The 17778-nt window shown below is 41.1% G+C and overlaps 1 protein-coding gene across 2 annotated transcripts in view; it reads right to left on the bottom strand.

The window, feature by feature from the left end:
* Positions 1-273: 273 nt before the first annotated feature.
* LOC110982219 (active breakpoint cluster region-related protein-like) overlaps positions 274-17778 on the bottom strand; it is a 52038-nt gene continuing 34533 nt past the window's right edge. The window contains exons 10-24 of one of the 2 annotated variants that reach the window (XM_022240491.2): positions 16751-16842; positions 15917-16020; positions 15380-15424; positions 11984-12043; positions 11331-11393; positions 10731-10868; positions 10411-10453; positions 9575-9643; positions 8533-8732; positions 7880-7936; positions 6932-7103; positions 6018-6095; positions 4586-4720; positions 3585-3690; positions 274-2945 (exon numbers count right to left, since the gene is read on the bottom strand). In XM_022240491.2, the coding sequence (XP_022096183.2) occupies positions 2744-2945; positions 3585-3690; positions 4586-4720; positions 6018-6095; positions 6932-7103; positions 7880-7936; positions 8533-8732; positions 9575-9643; positions 10411-10453; positions 10731-10868; positions 11331-11393; positions 11984-12043; positions 15380-15424; positions 15917-16020; positions 16751-16842 (1564 nt within the window). In that variant the 3' untranslated portion in view covers positions 274-2743. The remainder of the gene's footprint in view (positions 2946-3584; positions 3691-4585; positions 4721-6017; positions 6096-6931; positions 7104-7879; positions 7937-8532; positions 8733-9574; positions 9644-10410; positions 10454-10730; positions 10869-11330; positions 11394-11983; positions 12044-15379; positions 15425-15916; positions 16021-16750; positions 16843-17778) is intronic. The other variant, XM_022240492.2, reaches the window with a different exon arrangement.

Here is a 17778-nt window from a genome sequence, read left to right as displayed (position 1 = left end):
CAATTCTTTTAAGAATGAGAAAAAAGAAAAAAAAACAAAACAAAAACTGACATTCGTTTTCAGAAACAAAGACCGAAACAAATATGCTTGCACATATCTCTAGTTATTTTCTTTCTCTCTGCCGGTAAGGCGTGAAGGATCCCTCCGATTTCGGCCTTGTGAAGACATAAAGGGGGCAAACGCGTCTTTTTAAAAACTAATCTGAGATACTTTTCCTCATGCATTCACTCTTAACTATGGACAACAAAACAACCTCCCATACAGACAAAAACGTATGACAACTTGTCTTTAATAGGCTTAGTCCACCTCATACCTCAAAATTATGACACTAGTCCATAACTGTGGTATTTACTATCTTCACGGCTAAGATACCAATATAAGACGATATGCCTTCTGAGTAGCAGTGTATGCATTATGCAAATAGGTGATTATCTGTTGAAATAAGAGGTCGAAAAATCAAATTTATGATTCAGGCGCTGCACAGTTTTACAGTGCCATCTTCGTAGTTATATTCTTGGTGACTGAGAGAAGCAACATCCTCCAAAATGATGCACTGCTTTCTATTTACAAATATTGTCTCCCACTCAAATCCGTACAAGGACAAGTGGTTGGGCCACAAGTGAACGACTACTCCACCCCCCCACCAGATATTTGCATACATAAATTAACGCGAATGCTGATATCAATTGTTAGCTATATGAATATACTAATAGTTTCTTTATATTATTGCTATTACTGTTTTGCTTTAAATAATTCTACAGAAATATCACATGCCATAAAATCGAAGTTAGCAGTTCCATCTCTGTTGTGATGTCTTTTTGGAAAATACACACAAAACATAAAGAAATCGGGTAAACCCCTGACCCAGAGCAACACTAAAAATGATGAAAAAGAGGACAACTCTAAAGAAATAAACTCTTTGGATGCATATTGCGTGGTCTGTCTCATGTTGACAAATTGTGAGTTTCGGAGCTTTTTAAGTAGTAGCAGACGGCTTGCACTTACTTACATGCTAACTTTATAAGCAATCATCAACAAAGCATAAAACTAAAAATTTCAGTAATATACAGCGCCACTTGGGCACTTAATTTTCTGCGTACTGGAAGTCTCTCATTATTTAAGTTGATATGGAACACCTATTTTACTGAATGGTCCCGGCCATATTCTGTTGTAATTCCAATACAATCGGGCTATTCAAAAACTCAAAAAAGGGTAAACTATTTTCTAAGATCTGGAGTAGATCTGGACATAATAAACTTTATGAAGCCAGAAAAATAGAAAAATCAAAAATAGATTTGCTTACCGTAGGAAAGAGTACTTCAGATGTAGGCACTGTACGAAGAGATGAAACTCGACTCCCACGGCATAATATATACATCCATAATATCCTTTCTGTGTACTTGATTTAAAAGAAGTGTTTAAATAAATTAATTCCTACATTCCCGGAGGGTTCAAGTACAGATACTATATTTATAGTACTGAACGAGACAGCTTTTCTTTTAACATAATTAGTTCAATGCTTTCAGAGTACATCACATTACCTCAATGATTAGATAACATACCAAGTATAAGAATTTCATCATTCAAAATTAATTTTTCCGTAATGATTACAAACTTTCAACAAAAATATAAATTATCCATCAATTTCTGCATAACGTGATTTCCCTACTACATTTACAAGACACTGCCTGTCACTAATACGCCCGTGTACTGTACATTATAGGGCACTCATTAAATTCATCAAAAAGGGCGTTTCCTTTCTAGACTTTCCACTGTTTCTTGATTGACAGCGTTAACGAGTCTGGCCCACTTATCGTCTTGTAGAATTCTACCAGACATTCACAAGGCACCAGAGTGATCAGTCATATTTCCTCTGGGGTTACAAATACACTAAACAGGAAAGGTAATAGCATTCACTTGTGTACATTTCTGCTAGCAGATATTAAACCAGTACACTCTACACTATCCCTCTACAGCGTGCACAGAATCAGCAGGAAATGCTGACACCATTTTTTACATTCTTGCCACGGAAATATGTCTGTGTTAAAAACAAGTGTCTTAATAAACGAGAGCTATACAAGACATGTACAGAACAAACTATCTATGAAGAATAGCATTTTTAGGATTTATGAGATGTATTCTTTTAAATAAAAGTAAATAATATGGATTATCATATTATATTTAGCTCTCTATTTTGGTGTTATCTTCTTCACAACCAAAGTGAAAGCATTTACCCATATATTATTTCTTCAACTTTCTTCTACAACTCAAATTTGAGGTAAAATGGAATTTGTGGTTTAAATGCTGAAATATAATTGTGCTCCTGACCAGTTCTTTCCGTCTAGATTGTGTCTTATATTTGAAGGCATGTTCCAAAGTTAGGCATGACTAGCAAGGCATTCCTCAGGTATGGATTCATAAAACACTTGTGCTACGGTGTGGAGTGCTAGCATTTTGTGATAACCCTGTCCCCCCAGCTGTCACACCTTAAAGCTAATGACATCATGGAGAATTGATCCGAAGTTCCCCCTTGGAATGATCCACATTTCTAACCTGGAATGTTCTTGATTTAACTACAAGGACCGATAGTTTCTGTACACACTTTGTTCCTTTCAATGTTGTTTTGCCCCTACAACAGCTTTATATTCAAACTGCGTACACTAGTACTCATCTTGGTGGATAACATTCTGAGATGCCATTTGTGGAGCTATGTACAAACGGGAGGTCTTTTCTTTTCCTTTCTTCACATATTCCCGAGACTGTAGTGCTCCAGGTAGTAGTACAGGATTCCGACCTGGGTCATGGCATCGGAAATCCCAAAGCCCGGAGAAGGGGAGGCGCTCCCAGCGTCTACCCTCTTGGGGGCAGGGCCGATCAGGGTGGGGCCAAAGACTGTGGCCAGGTTGTGTAGGTGCATCTTGTTGGTGGCGTCGTTTTGGGCAATCCTGGGAGGCAGATTTTCAAGTAGAGAGAAACAGAGAAACATGTCAAAGACTTTTACTTAGAGCAAAATTCACAGGCTCTTGGAAGGTAAACTTCGACACTCTACTGAACCGCCAACCTAAACTGAACTGAAGTGTAAAGACCACCAATCCTTTGCAAGAGGGCACAAAAAGAAGTATCAACTTTTATGCAGTGCTGGGAAAGCTTAGAGAATAAAAGAATGCCTGGCAATCAAACAGGGACTAACAACCACCCCATGGATGCACTGCTTAAAATTCAACCTGGGGTTAGCGGTGCTTGAAGGCATGAAAGGACCAACTGTGTCCAACTGCCAGAAATTTTGTATTGTCCAGAGCATTATGTGCCACTGCAAAGCCTTCAGTGCGCAAATCATAACTTAGCTGGGGGGCCCTGTGGCGACTAAGTCCTTGGGCAAGGTGCTCTACCACTGGGAGAAATTCATCACAAAGGAAAGCAGCTGCCCTGTAAATACCGACATCCATGGCAGGGTCCTTGCTGCATACAAGATAGAATGAACTGCATTCGGAAATGCCACCTCTTTTCCAACCAGTTACGGGGTAAAAATGGCAAGCATGACAACATTGCTCCTCTCGTTTATAATGTGGGTCATGACCACGTACCTCCTGAGATGGTTAATAAGGTAGAAGATGACGCTCTTGTTGGGCTCTGGAATGGACTTCATAACTGAGACCATCAGTTCTCGCTTAGAGTCAGGGTCTGCCAAAGCTGCAAATGAACATACCATCAACCAACGCTTAAATAATGACGCAAGAAATAGCTAGAATCACCACAGCATGCAGAGCAATTTGAAAACAAATAATGCTATTAATAAATATGCCTACTCAGATTTACACAGACTAATAACATTCAAGGATGCAAATTGAAGATATGATTTACAATTTCTGGTGGAAAAAAAAACAATTGGAGCTCATGATCATCATTCTGTGAGAGAAATTCTGTTAAAGGACACAGTGCCAAATTGCACCATGTGTAAGTCCCTTTTACACTCATGCCGGGTACTCAAAATGAGTAGGAATTTTGTAATGAGCACTATGGGGGGAAGGAACAGTTTAGCTGCACAATGCCTCAAATGAAACACTGCAAGTCAAATGCCAAATGACTCTATGGGTGCAAGACATTTCTCTGCACTGTGACAAACCTCTAACACTATAGTTCACAGAAGAGGTTGGAATCTGGAAGAGTGATATTCTCTCTGATCTACGGCAAAAAAGAAAAATAATTTGATTTCATTTGATCTATTTTGTTTATCCATTTTATCTAACCCATAATGTTGACTACTTCTGAAGGGTGTGGCTTCAATGTAGTCAAGTCAAAGGTGTGTAAGAGCGTCCATCAAACACCCCATACCTGACCTCCCCCCTTACCTGACCCAAAGAGCACAGAGAGAGACCCACAGTATTAATTCTTTGATAGAGAAATCCCTTGTAGCACAATACAGAATCAGCCAGCAACTCCACTCACATGTGGCTTGGGACAGGAATGAAACCCACACCACAGCCGAGAGAGGAGAGAGTTTGACACACTACTCCCTACACACACATTTGAAATATTTTCTTATTCTGCCATATATACTTTGGATATTCCCCTGACTGTGACGTACCCATGCCATCCACGAACTTGGAGTAGAGAGCCTGGGTGAAGAGAGGCTCCGGTAGCTCCCTAAAGTAATGCTTGATGAGCCCTGCCACGGCGTGGATCTCGGCTTGCTGCACCTTGACTTGGGTGTGCTTGCTGTCTGTGGGTTGGCCATGGACCAAAATCAGACAAGATGTTGGCAATGTTACTAAAGCCCCTTTGAGCTTCAGGTCTTGTTCATGGGAATGACCATGGAAGCTTGTCGACAGTGTCAATCAGGATACAAAGTCTGAAAACTGGTCGGGAGCGAGCTGCTGGAAATGGGCTTCATACACAAACACGTACATAGGCTGCATCTGAATCTCTTGTCTAGAGCTAGGTCTAGGTTTTTGTTCCATTGGAAATGCATGGAGATGCATAGACGACAGACCTAGCCGTAGCTCTGGAAGCCCGTTTTGGACACGGCCTAAGACACTAAATCAATGTCTGCATCATAAATGGTGGCAGATTGACTTACCAAGATGGCATCTGGCACCCTATGGTGGATTAAAGGGGGGTGAGGGACCAACAGGAGTCATCAAGCCCTCCCCCAATTTTGTATTTTTATCTGATTATCCAACAGTGTATTTAGCACCAATTACAGGATGATAATGAGTGAAGAAGACAATGAAGACATGTTTGGTTCTAGAGTTGGGAGGAAAAGCCCGGATAAATGTTTTGGGGAAAACCCACAGACTCAGGGACTGAAAACACAATCCATAGGTGGACTGAGCCGGATTCAAACCCAGGCCCCCTGAGGTGGAAGGCGAGGAAAGAAACGCTACATCAACCTGACCCCCTTTCTATCATAATGTGAGAAAGGTGATTTTTACGGGCAATCTAACTTCCATTCATTCCTAAAGTATGTAAAAAGCTCCAAAGTTTGCCTCATTCCTCCAAAAATCCATAAAAATTTCCATAAAGAAATGCCCATATTTATTGCTACTCCCTCCCCAAAATTTGAACCTGAATACAATTTGCTAAGCACCGCAACCCAAGTAGTTCAAAATTAATCTATGCATCTGAAATTATGCACTTGTTTCCACAATTGCTTTCTTTTACTGCTTGAATTGCTTTTCATGTATTATTGCCTTATGTAGGAGGTTTGGAACCAGACCATACACACCAACTAAACAATAATAATGACCGTTTGAAAATGCCACTTTCTCTTTCCTTGAATTTCAGATTTTCTTCCCCCTAGAAATAAGTCACACTTTGAAGGACTGTGTGAGATAAAAATACAATTCTACAGCATTCGTAGTGTTTCTGAAGGCAGAGAAAAACCACAGGAAGCTCTTTCACTGAAGGCAATGTCACTTAATGATGAGAACATAATTTGAAACCCTTGTGCAGTGAGCACATCAAAGCCGCTACCTCAACCGTAATAGATTCAGAGAGATGTGATGGCACCAACTTACTAATTTCAAACAGTTTCTTGAGCTTCTGTATGTCAGCTGATGAGCCTGAGATCCGATAGATACCCATCTCCAGCATGCCTGCCAATCAAAGAAAGTGCAGAAAATAATTTACCATCTCAAAAAAGAGCTGTCAAAATGTACAATAGTTTAACACTGCCCCAATCATCTAAACCTAATACGAGGTGACCTGGGTATCAATTGAGAGCACATTTTGGTGCTAATGTGATCAACGGCACCCTGTGGCCCATTCATAAAAGTCACCATGCCTTGGACATGGTGTGAATTATGCACTAGTTCCCATGCATGTAGCAGAGTACACATGGAACATTTTCATTGGAATGTGCACAAAAGCCATAGCATCTCTGAAGCATATAGGCTTCAGTTCTCTGTCAACTTCCTCTTTCCACACTGAGAAGGTAATGACACAAAAGTCCATATCAGGTATAATAACTATTTAAAAAACATGACACGAGATCCTGTTTGCACCTTGAACAACAACAAAAGCAAGGCAAAGTGGAGCGACAACTCTAGCTAACTACAGGTCAGCCAATGTCTCCTAATTGATGGATGGTCAGGTGGACCATCTGTAATTGGGCCAAATGGTATGGTTGAACCGCTGATTATCAATAGCAGAATTCATCGACCATAAAAGAGGGACCCATTCATGTGGAAGTAATTGTAAATTGACCATGCACGCAACAGGAGTTTGCAAACACGGGCAAAATGTGCGTGACGATGAGACCCTACAAAATAGGTCATTTGAGTGTGACTGTATTGCTGATGTCCATTGTAAAAAAACAACTGACTAGTGGTTGAACTGTAGTTAATGCCCAAATTTGCCTTAAGATTTTAGGTTTGATTGACCTTACAAACACCATCAGGGAAGATATATCGTAAACAAATCTGAGACTTGCCTCTTTTTTCCACCTCTTCCACGCAGAGCCGGACAATGTTAGGAATATTGGTTCCCTCTCTTTTGCACAGGGTGCAGATCCGCACCCCAAACACCCCCATCTTCTTCTTGGACTGAACCCGCTTCAAGACCTTCTCTGTTGACTCAAACCTCAGTGTTACGGCGATTTCCAGCTACATAAGAGAAGACAGAGAAATACCTGAGCGCTACAACATTCGCCCAATCTAATCACTGTGTTTTTCAAACAACACATTTAAGGGTAATTCCAGAAATTAGGGGTCCAAAAGTGTGACATTTTCGTGTCCCTGTTACATCTGACCTTTGTTATTTGACGTGGAAATATCACCGGAATTGATTTCAAACTATTACTATTTGTTTGGCAGGTAATTTGCATTAATTCATCACTCTTGGAAATTAGAAAATGTGTTCTGATCTTACAAAATCATATGTCAGATGTGACAGGGATACCAAAAACGTGGACCCCTAATTTCTGGAATGACCCATAAGTATTCTCCCTGCAATAGCCAGTTTTTCTCTAACCACATCACGAATGTCCTTATTTATTTAATATAGTGGGCTATTTCTGAAATGAATATTTCATAAGTTGTGTCCACTTTAACTGTGCCTCTTGAGGGCATCTTTTCTGTATTGCTGAGAGCAACTTGCTGGCTAAGGCACCAATGAGCTTCCCCTGGATAGTGTTTCTGACCAATCATAGACTCCTGGGGGCCTTCCATACGTGGACAATAAGCATGTGCCCGGATTTGAGTAGGAATGAAAATCTTCTGGTTCTGACAGAGGACAATATATCCTCATTGAAGCAGTGTCTACTGATAATCTCTCTTGCTGGGGTAGACTATCAGGCTACTCTAGCAAAGTAACGACACCCTTGTCTTGTCACCAACCTTGTGTCATCATTTTTTTTTGAAGTGAATTCATATATTCTTACCTTCTCCATTTTGATGGTAGTGTTAAATTCCTTCTTGCCAATCTCTGATTTTGACAGCTGTAGAAATCAACCAAATTAATGTTAAAGTTAAAAGTGATGCGGCAAAGTGATATTAAGTATTTCACATTATGAATGTCTACTTTTAACCTGTTGGAGACTCAAAACCCTAGCTGATCTCACTAAACCGATCCACCCAACCACATCAAACACAGACTCGATCTAACTTTCATCCTACCCAGCAACCTGGACTTAACTTCAAGCTTGTCTTTTATTTATGAACGCCAAGTATTTTTGCTAACCACATCAGTACCTGTGCTCCTGGATGACCAGGGTGAGATCAGAAGAAATTGAAAAATCCACGAGAAAATCACCAGAGTCTTTGAGGGTCTCTCAGAAACATGAGGTCTATGGCATATATTCATGTTTTCCAAAACAGCACCCCTTAAAATACCCATTTCTTACGTACTACATCAACTGTCATATCGGAAACACAGAAATGGCAAACTCAGGTTTTCCAAACTTTAAAAAGACTGTTCATGAAAATCATGAAAAATCCTGACAAATCTCAGCCCTGATATATTTACATCGGGGGCACCAATGCAGCACCAGAATCTGGTGTCCGGCCGATACATCTGACTGACGTTGAGACTCACCGTCTTGGCTCCCTTGTCGATCATCTCGTCCTCCAGCCCCTTGGTGTAGTCGTAGCACAGTATGCGCAGCGTCTGCGTCCCCTCCACCTCCAGGCCAAACTCCTGATTCCAGGTGGGCGTCTTGGAGTTCTCCGACTTCCGGGTCCGGGCTCGCAGGGAGATGATGCCATAGGAATCCACCTCCACACAGCAGTACAACTCTGTCGGAAAACAGATTTAATGGGAAACCCTTATGGCCAGCTCTATGTGGAGAATGCTGGAGTTGATTTGCGAGGCATCCTTCTAGCCTGTGTCACAGTCAACTCCATTACATACGAGTGTCCAACTTGCATGGCTAAGGCTGGACATGACATGTACCGCTGTGGTGGCTGCTAACCAACTGCTACAGGCACTCCGCATAGGCCTGTGCATTATCAGTATGAATTTGTGCCAGATGACTGCCTACTACCAAATACAGCACTGACCCATCGCAAAAAAGAAAAAACAGTAGAATACTCTGAATGGGGAAACCACCATTGTGAAAACATCCCTTAAGTCATCTGTGAATGATGTGCAGGAAGTGCATAGGCTATTGAATGATACCATACGAACTTCCTATTTGGGTTGAGAATGACAGGAAACGCATCAGTGGAAATGAGCTGGCACCCCACTCAGCTGACTGCAGCACTTTGTCACATGAGGCATAGGGTGTCAACTGGAATGCTCTCTTCATATGCTGGTAGTTGCAGACACAACATGGCAAAAGTACATTACAAAGGGCACTAGTCTGGGACCCGACCCTTCAGTCCCTATCCCACCCTAAATCACCCCTTCTGTTATCCCTATACAAGCCTAATCCACCCCAGCACTGTTTGACTACACGGGTTCATCTGGGTATAAATAAAATGTAATTACATTAACATACAGTGCAATACAGCTGCTCATGGGTGGGTTTACTAACATCCTTCAGACAGGCCCAAGTAAACCCACACTGAGAACTATTTTGGTAACTATCTGGTAATCATAATTGGCAAGAAGGAATCAAGATTGTAGGGATACATACGAGCAGGCACTTTGAGTCCCATTGCTTGTAAAACGGTCACGTGCAGCGTCCCAAACAGCAATTCTTCCTCTGAGAAGCGGATCAAAATCAATATATGTATTGTTTAAGACTTTGTGTTTATCCAGCCCTGTGATTCTTTTCTAGAGTGATACCATTACTCCTGCTTTTTTTTTTCCATCCCTGTAATCCCTTTTTTAGCCCTCACATCTCCACTCTTCAGCTTTGACTACTGTTTCCTTTGATCTTTGCCTTCTCTGGTCTCCCCAGTATTTATCCCTTGTGTTTTGTCCCCCTTGCCTCCATTCCTTGTTCCCACACCCATGTTCCATGTACATGTGCTGTTCATCCTTTTGCCTTTCCCTCCTTCCCTCTCTATTGCCCCCGCCCCCCTCTGTACATGCATATCCCGCTCTTCTTCAGGCCGGTACTGGTGTTTAAGACTTTGCCAAGTTTAGGATGTGTTTTAATTTTTATTATTGTTGTGGTTATTTGTCTAAGTTATGTGTATATTATTTAATTCAGAAATTTTATCTATTTCTCATGGATGCCTGTAAGTGGCGGGCAACCGCTGTTGGTCATCAGAAAAAAAAAAAAAAAAAAGAAGAGAACAGGAAAGAACACACCCAGATCTTGGCTCAACAGGCCTACAATATAGTGACACCATGCTTTGTTTACACATGCCTTTTCCTACAGCAGTGGAACGCACTCCATTAAGCCCCATAGGAAAGTGCACGTGTAAACAAAATGTGACGGCATTACGTTCTAGGTCTATATTCATTTTTGAAGTTAAAAAAAAGGGTCTGGTGTAACTCTCATTAAAATGAAACCTGACTTACCATCCTTGATTAGGATAGAGCCAATGTTGTTGATCTTTCGGCCCTGTCAAAGATAAAGAAACTATCAACTTCATGAAGTTTTATTCAGTGGAGACAAACATTCATTTTCAAAAGTCAGTGAGAATAAGCCTATTAATTACATGTTCTAACTTCAGCCAAAACCTCTTATGGAATGACTAAGTATCTGTCTATTTCTATATATTCATATTTTACAGTTTTTCTTTGTTAAGTATGATATCAAAAAGCACAGTTTCTGAAATTGACTGCAAGCTAAAACAAAACAAGAAATGTTCACCCCCCCAAATTTCTCTTTTACTCACCCTCTTGCATTTGGTGAGTAGCTTCTCAATGTGGTAGGGAGTGAGCGACGGAGTGACTCGGCATTCTCGCTTGGCCGTCAAGATGGCCTCCTTCCACTCTGAACGCTCATAGTCCGAGGACATCAACAAGGTGTATGTCTGTAGCAAAGCAATGAAGAAATGATTGATTGCAATCTCACCCTGGAATCAGCATGGCCAAAACCATAGCTGATTTAGAAATTAGCCTCTTGTGAAAAAGAGATTATGTACTGTCATGTGGCTGGCTTTTTAACAACTTTTATTATTACAAGAGAAGGTTTCATCTAAGATAATTTGGATTCAGGACCCAGGACTGTTGACAAGGTATGGTGTCGGCATATACAAAGGTCCTCAAGATTTGGAAATGCAAATCATGCTATGATCATATGCACATTCAACTGGCAACAGGCAGGCATCATTGTTGCTGTTACTTAGATGATCTGGGCCTCCCAATCTTATGACTGGGGCTGGGAATAATGCATGTGCCTATGCAAATCGCTTGCTAGCAGCTGTAGACAACTAACATAGATGCCCACATTCATTCATCCTAGCTGCAGCCAGTTGATTTGGAGATGGCTTTACCTTCCCCTGGTGATGGTAGAGATGCAGAGGTAGCTTGGGTGACTCTATGATGACCTTGCCCTCCTGTGGGAAGAAACAAAACAAATTATTTGTGTGACTTTAATTCAATTTGGGTTAACACTTCATCTTGAAAGAAACTTTAAAACTGTCCTATGTTGGTGCATATTATCGAGAAATCATATTGGATGAGAGGTCAGACACTCCTAACAATTTTGTCAGTGGCTGAGGTGGTGCAGATACCCGGGGTCACAGTTCACAAAGCTGCTAATCTGAAACAATAATTTATAAGCTGACTCCTTCTTCCTTACAACTGGCTGCAGCCAGTACCATAGCATTGCATTTAATTTCAAGCCACAGACATGAGACATGGCCTTATTGTCACACTCATTAAACCCCCACACGCCATTCTGATTTGTAACCATGCAGCTTCAATGTTTTTCTGAACTCGGCAGGGATGTGTAACTGCCGAAGCAAGTGATTGAGAGCCAAACTAGGAAAGACTTATTCAAACCGAAATGTCGTTTCTGTCGACCTCGACATTCCACACACAAGTTGCAGCAATGTGTACAGCTAGCACAAGGAGGAGGGGGAGGGGACATTTGTGCAAAAGCAGTATCAGTTATAAAAAAAAAACCAAGAAATGGTAGATTTACATTTGTGGTCAGCTCTTTCTTCTTGGCTTCCAATGTCTTGGTCAGCTGCTTGCTCTGTCTCTGTAAATCGACAGACACAAAATTAAAAACAAATATCAACAAGTAAACAATTTAGTCCGGAGACAACTGTGATGATTCAATCTGTGATTGTCAATCTTTCTGTTACAAAAAAGTTTCTGGTATAAAAGAAAAAAATAAGGATGATTTGAGATCTGTCAAATACAAAACACAGGTGTCAGATCTTCCATTTGATTTGAATAGATACTATCCTTATGTTTGGACAAAGTTATCAAGCAAGACACATTCTGGTCTCAACTTGATCGAAATTGACTTTTGTCAAAGTTAGTCCACATGCTAATGCTGGGACAAAAATTGCCCCATGCCGAGACCGTAATCAGTACCAAGAAGTTAGTATAGTTCAATTCCACCAGAATGGGGGATTTGGGGATTCCCAGCTGTGTCTGAGTTTGGCTTTAGTTTCATGAATGCAGTCTCAGTTTGAGAATATCTGACGCACACGAGCTTCACTTTCTGCTGTAAACATGACAGAGATGTTTCTCTTTCTAAGACCAGGCTAACGTTTGGAGTACTGTCACTTTGCTACCAACCACAGACACTAATCATGTGACACTGGGTCATTCTATAAATTTGGCATCCAAATGTGTGATATTTTTGGTGTACCTGTCGCAACTGACCAGTGAAATAGACACAGAAATATTGCTGAAATTGACTTTAAATTGCATTTATTGGTTTGGCTGGTAATTCGCATTACCTGATCACTCTTGGAATTGAATGTGTTCTAAACTGACGAAACTGTACAGATGTAACAGATACAAACACAAGTATTTGACCCCATATGTACACCCAGTCCTAATTGTGTGTGGAGCTCGAACATGAAGCCAGAGACAAAGCTGAGATTTTGTAGGGGAAGGCCCCAGTACATGGACAGACAGAGACTGCATGTTTATGGAGGTTAGAGTGTTAAATTTCCACATATTTATACTGAGCTGTGTTAGGTGCACAAAGGCAACCCTGAATTGGGTCAACAGTTGCTCCTGGCTTTGGTGACAAATAAACGCTACTGCCACTGAATGAAAGATTCCCCTACAACAGATGTCATCATAGGATTTCTACATTCAGGAAACAGAGGGGGTCGTTTACTTTGGCCTTGGTGTTATCAAAACTTCAAGGGGTACCTAGGCCATAGGCAATGGGCACCGAGGTCAACTGATGTGAAACTAAGTCAAAGTTAATGCATAATTGCATAGTTAGTTCGCACAACTAGTAAAATTATAACTTGGTAAATGAAGTATACATGCAAATAAATGTAAAGAAAAATAAAAAACTAAACAATTCCTCCAAATAAATCAGTAAATACCTGTGAACAATTCAGTACAAAAATAGCTCTCCCATCATCTACATCTGCTCAAGTTGAAATAAATTCTACTCTTTGTCACTGGCCCAATTTCTTAAATTCTTAAATTTAAAACACAAAAAATAAGATTGGTTCCTGCTCTATCAAAGAAAGTTGTAGATCGACATCTTGTTCAAAGTTTGTCCAGTCAAGTTTGACATTGTGTGGTAAAAAATGGCAAGCTAGTTTTGAAATTTGAATGATGGCATCGTTGATTGTATCCTTTTAGCACTCTCATTTAAAATGTTATATTTTGATACAGCACTCCAAATATTAAGTGCCAGATGCAATAAAACATGTAAAATGATTTCTGTTACAATGCTCTGAAGTTTGGAAAGCGGTTTTTGTAAAGCACAGATGTACACCAGTGCGAATGGAACGCCCACACAGAGGGGCTACTGCTGCGTCAGTCTAGTGATTGCTGGTTGGAAAATTGCACTAGGAATTGAATCTAGTTCCTTGAACTAAAACTTGCAGAAATATTTCCAAAATTGGAGACTGTTTCCTGGTTAACGGTTCTTGAATTTCGGAGCGTGCTTTACATTGTCGTGGGGATCACTTCCCACCGGTCCCTCCAAGTCTTTCTCATTATTTATAGCAGCAGCAGTCAGTGTACCATGCTTGCATCACTTTGTGTGCTTCCACTTAACTGTGCACGCAGTGCAAGTTGGTTATTGTTGGGGGAAAAGTCGAGCTTATCTACTGAATTGTGACAACTGTTTTATTTGACTCTAAACACCCTCACACAAACAAATATTTATGGTATAATACAATTTGAGATCACACGTGCATGCATATTTACTGTAAATGACTTGATGTGTTTTGCCTGAACAGTATTTTTAAAGAGCACTGCGTTCAATCCGGCAGGCAAATGGCCAGTGGCCATGTTGGCTGTAATAAATATTGAGACCTGTTTGTACACATTCTGGTGAAAATTGGTTAGAAGCATCATAGTACATTGTATCAACTTTTAATAGTAAGCAAGGATCAAAGGACACCCAATTGAGATACCGAAGATAATTCATACTGGTTTAACTAACAGCTTTATGGACAAACGACTCTTTTCAGCCTGCTCAGCTGAATTCCTCCGTAAATTCATTTTAAAGCACCTTTAAAGGCACAAAAATTGGAGGCACTAAAGCTGAAGCTAACCCTGCTGAAAAAGGACATGGGTGAAGTAAAAGTTTTCAATACTGGCTCTTAAAATTTGTTATGGACAAAGACAGCAAAGCTAGAATTCATCAGAATTAGAGATAATTGTTGAACTAGACGTTATAATGAGTGAAAGCTTTTGATTTCGAGTGAAATTCAGCAAAAAATAGTGCTTAGTGTTATTCTGTTTTGGGGAGTGGGTTATGTTAGTAGCACTGAAAATACATGCCAAAAGGAAATATTTCAGTAGTCATTCACCTCTATTTCAGATCAGTTTGAATCACTGAGATTGTCTCTTTTGGGTGGTAATAGGGTTTTACATGTACAAGGACAGCTAAAACGAATAACCAGTGAACTGGCCCTTTGGCTACAGGTACATTTCTACCTACTATGCATTTCTCAAAGGCAAATGATAACATCTGCATTAGCTGACCCAAAGTATTTCCAACAGTGTACACAAGGGAGCCAGCTGGGGCCAGGCTAATAGGCCAGACTTTGCACACTTGTTGCTGTTCACAAATAACTGTTGGCATGCTTCATTTTGGGCATGGGTTGTTGAAGACCAAACTGGCTCAATGCCCAACCTCGACAGCTTAGTCCTTGCGCGCGTGCCTCTTTCAGAAAAACTGATGCACGGATTGCATTTCAGTTGATTCTGCAGTTGTTGCCATTGGCCTCTGAGTGTCTTTGTGGGCCTGGCTTAGACACTGTGTTAATTTGACTACTAGTGAAAGGGTAGTTTGTTAGAGACAGCAACGCAGCAACCAGCGCTAAGTGACTGTGAGGTGCTTGGAAGGTTTTTTAATGGGGGGGGAGATTTTCTGGCATACCCTGCCGCTGGTCTGAAGACGGAATGACCCACCGGGACTTGAGGGCTAGGAGAGGAAACAGACAGTGGGAGACCAGGGAAGGAAACAAAACATACATGGGTTAAACGGCAGGGTACCAGCTGGTGCAGTTATTTTACACATCCTTGACATTAAAGGCCGCCCTGTTAAATATGGTAAGAAGTGTTTACTATTGAAAGGTTGCTGAACTGCATATGTATTATGCACTGCATGAGGTTTTTAACAATTGGGTATGCACATGGCTCTTTTGGCAAAATACAGACTGGTTAGGTTTGTCAACTGCTCTAATGTTAACAAAAGGGTGAAGATTTACAGGCCATTGAGCTGAATACCTATTTTTCTCTACTAATGTCTGTTTCACCATTGCAATTTCCCCTATTATGCTGAAAGATCTAGGATTTGCCAATTCTTGAGACTTGTTTCAAACCCCACGAAAAAAAAGATTTCTGGTTATCCGGCGGCTACCATATTGGTATTAACAACCACACTCCATCTGTTTTAAAGGGTCACAGGGCTTACCACTCCTGAGTTGGTCTCTTTGCGGATGGAGGCCTTCAGATCGGTGATTGCTTTCTTGAGCTCATCCAGCTCTTGGTCACTCATGTTGGTAATTTTGCCCGGGACTGTCCACACAAACACAGAAACAGGTCCAAAAGAACAAGTTAAAGCTAGTTGAACATCATTCAAGAGAATTACAATGGGGAGTGCATGTTCCGTCCACACTGGAGCATGGGTGGAAATCTGGTCCCCCCGCCCCCCCGTGAATTTGGTATGGGGGAACACAATGTCGAATGTCCCCTCCATGTTTTAAGCAAAACAAAATACTAAATGAAATTGATGGATTGAGGATTTTCCTTTTTGAGTTTTTATAAATGGAGTAAGATAATAAACACTGTAAAAAAAAAGTGTAAATTGATGTCCCCCCATGATCAAGGAGAGATTTCCGCCCATGCAAGGTGCTTGGTTTGACGGCAATTAATATTTCACTATATTGAGACTCAAGCTTTTCTTACTATGTGTGTTGAGCTGACATCTACTCACTACAGTATTAGTTGCTTGGTCATGTAACCAATACGAAAGCTTCATTTATAACCCCATGACCTGGCTCAAACCTCATTCAAGGGCTTGCCCGTTAATGAAGCCCTTGCAGAAGCTTACATAACATCCTCCATTTCCTGTTTCTTTTGTGTATCGATAACACTGCCAAGGGAGACCACACAACAAGCCGTGTTTTGACACAACCTACTCAAAAGAGCACTGTAACTAGAGGCCTCTCCAGCAACTTTTGTCTGGCATTAGGTTCTAGAGGGATGGAAAGATGGGCCAGCAGGCTGGCCAAAGTTGATTACCAACCTTCCGATCTCTCGTTGGGTGTTAGCGACAGCTCAGTCAACGGCATGTACCACTGACAGTCATACTGGGCCTTTTCGCGGTGGAACATGCCACTGTTCGAGGAAAACAAAATGGAAACGTTTCCTTTAAAAGTTCAGATCTGTGCATGTTCGACAGAGACTGTGTTCTTTTTTCCTCTTTTAACAGATGAAGGCTTTGCCCTCAACTGTTGCAATGTTACAAGAGGTATCACATTAAGCATGCTTGGGGTGGGTTCTGTCTTCTGTTTCTGTTGACTTCTGACATTCATCTTCATACAACAGTATGGAGTCCCATTACTTAAGAAGTTAGAGTGACGCTTGTTCTCTGTAGGATACCATCAGAGTGTCGCAAATCTTGAGGGGGGAAGGTGGCAAGATGGAACAGGAAAGAAAATCCCTCAAAGGGGGGTGTGCCAATACTTTTGACATCAACTTGGGAAATTTCTTTCACTGCAAGCTCCTTTATGTTTTCCCTCTATGCGAACTACTCTCCTGGAATTTCTCCTTCTAATCTCGTGTTAAAAATCATCGTTTTGGACCAAGCAAGTGACCACATATGACAACACTAAAGCATCCTTTCTTAAAATATTTTTACTGGTTATGTGATTTGTACTTTTTAAACCATTTAAGCCACTTTGCCTCTGTCCATCCCCACTACATAAATTTATGAGAGTGTTTAGCACTGTCACAATTACAAACTGCAGTGTGACTGGAAATGTGATTTAGGTGCAATTTTAAAGGTGCTGTCATACAAGAAGGTGCAGAGGACCAGCACCCACTGCAAAAATGCTCTGTTTTCACCAAGCAAAAAAAAAGTCTTTGCTGGGCACAGTTTGTGCACTGAGCTCCAAGTTGGCCTGTGGAAGAATAGAAACAGCCATGTCCAAATAAAACTGGCTGCGGCTCAACATGATGCACAGGTCTATGGTGAGTGGCTGCAGTTGCTAGCCAGAGGCTACCCACAGCCACAGTGTTATTTCCAGCTTTAAGCTGCATCTCTAGGCCATG

Source organism: Acanthaster planci, linkage group LG09 (assembly GCF_054643075.1).
Source record: "Acanthaster planci isolate LZ-2023a linkage group LG09, COTS_SCS, whole genome shotgun sequence".
Taxonomy (NCBI): Eukaryota; Metazoa; Echinodermata; class Asteroidea; order Valvatida; family Acanthasteridae; genus Acanthaster; species Acanthaster planci.
This window is presented reverse-complemented; position numbering and strand designations above follow the sequence as displayed.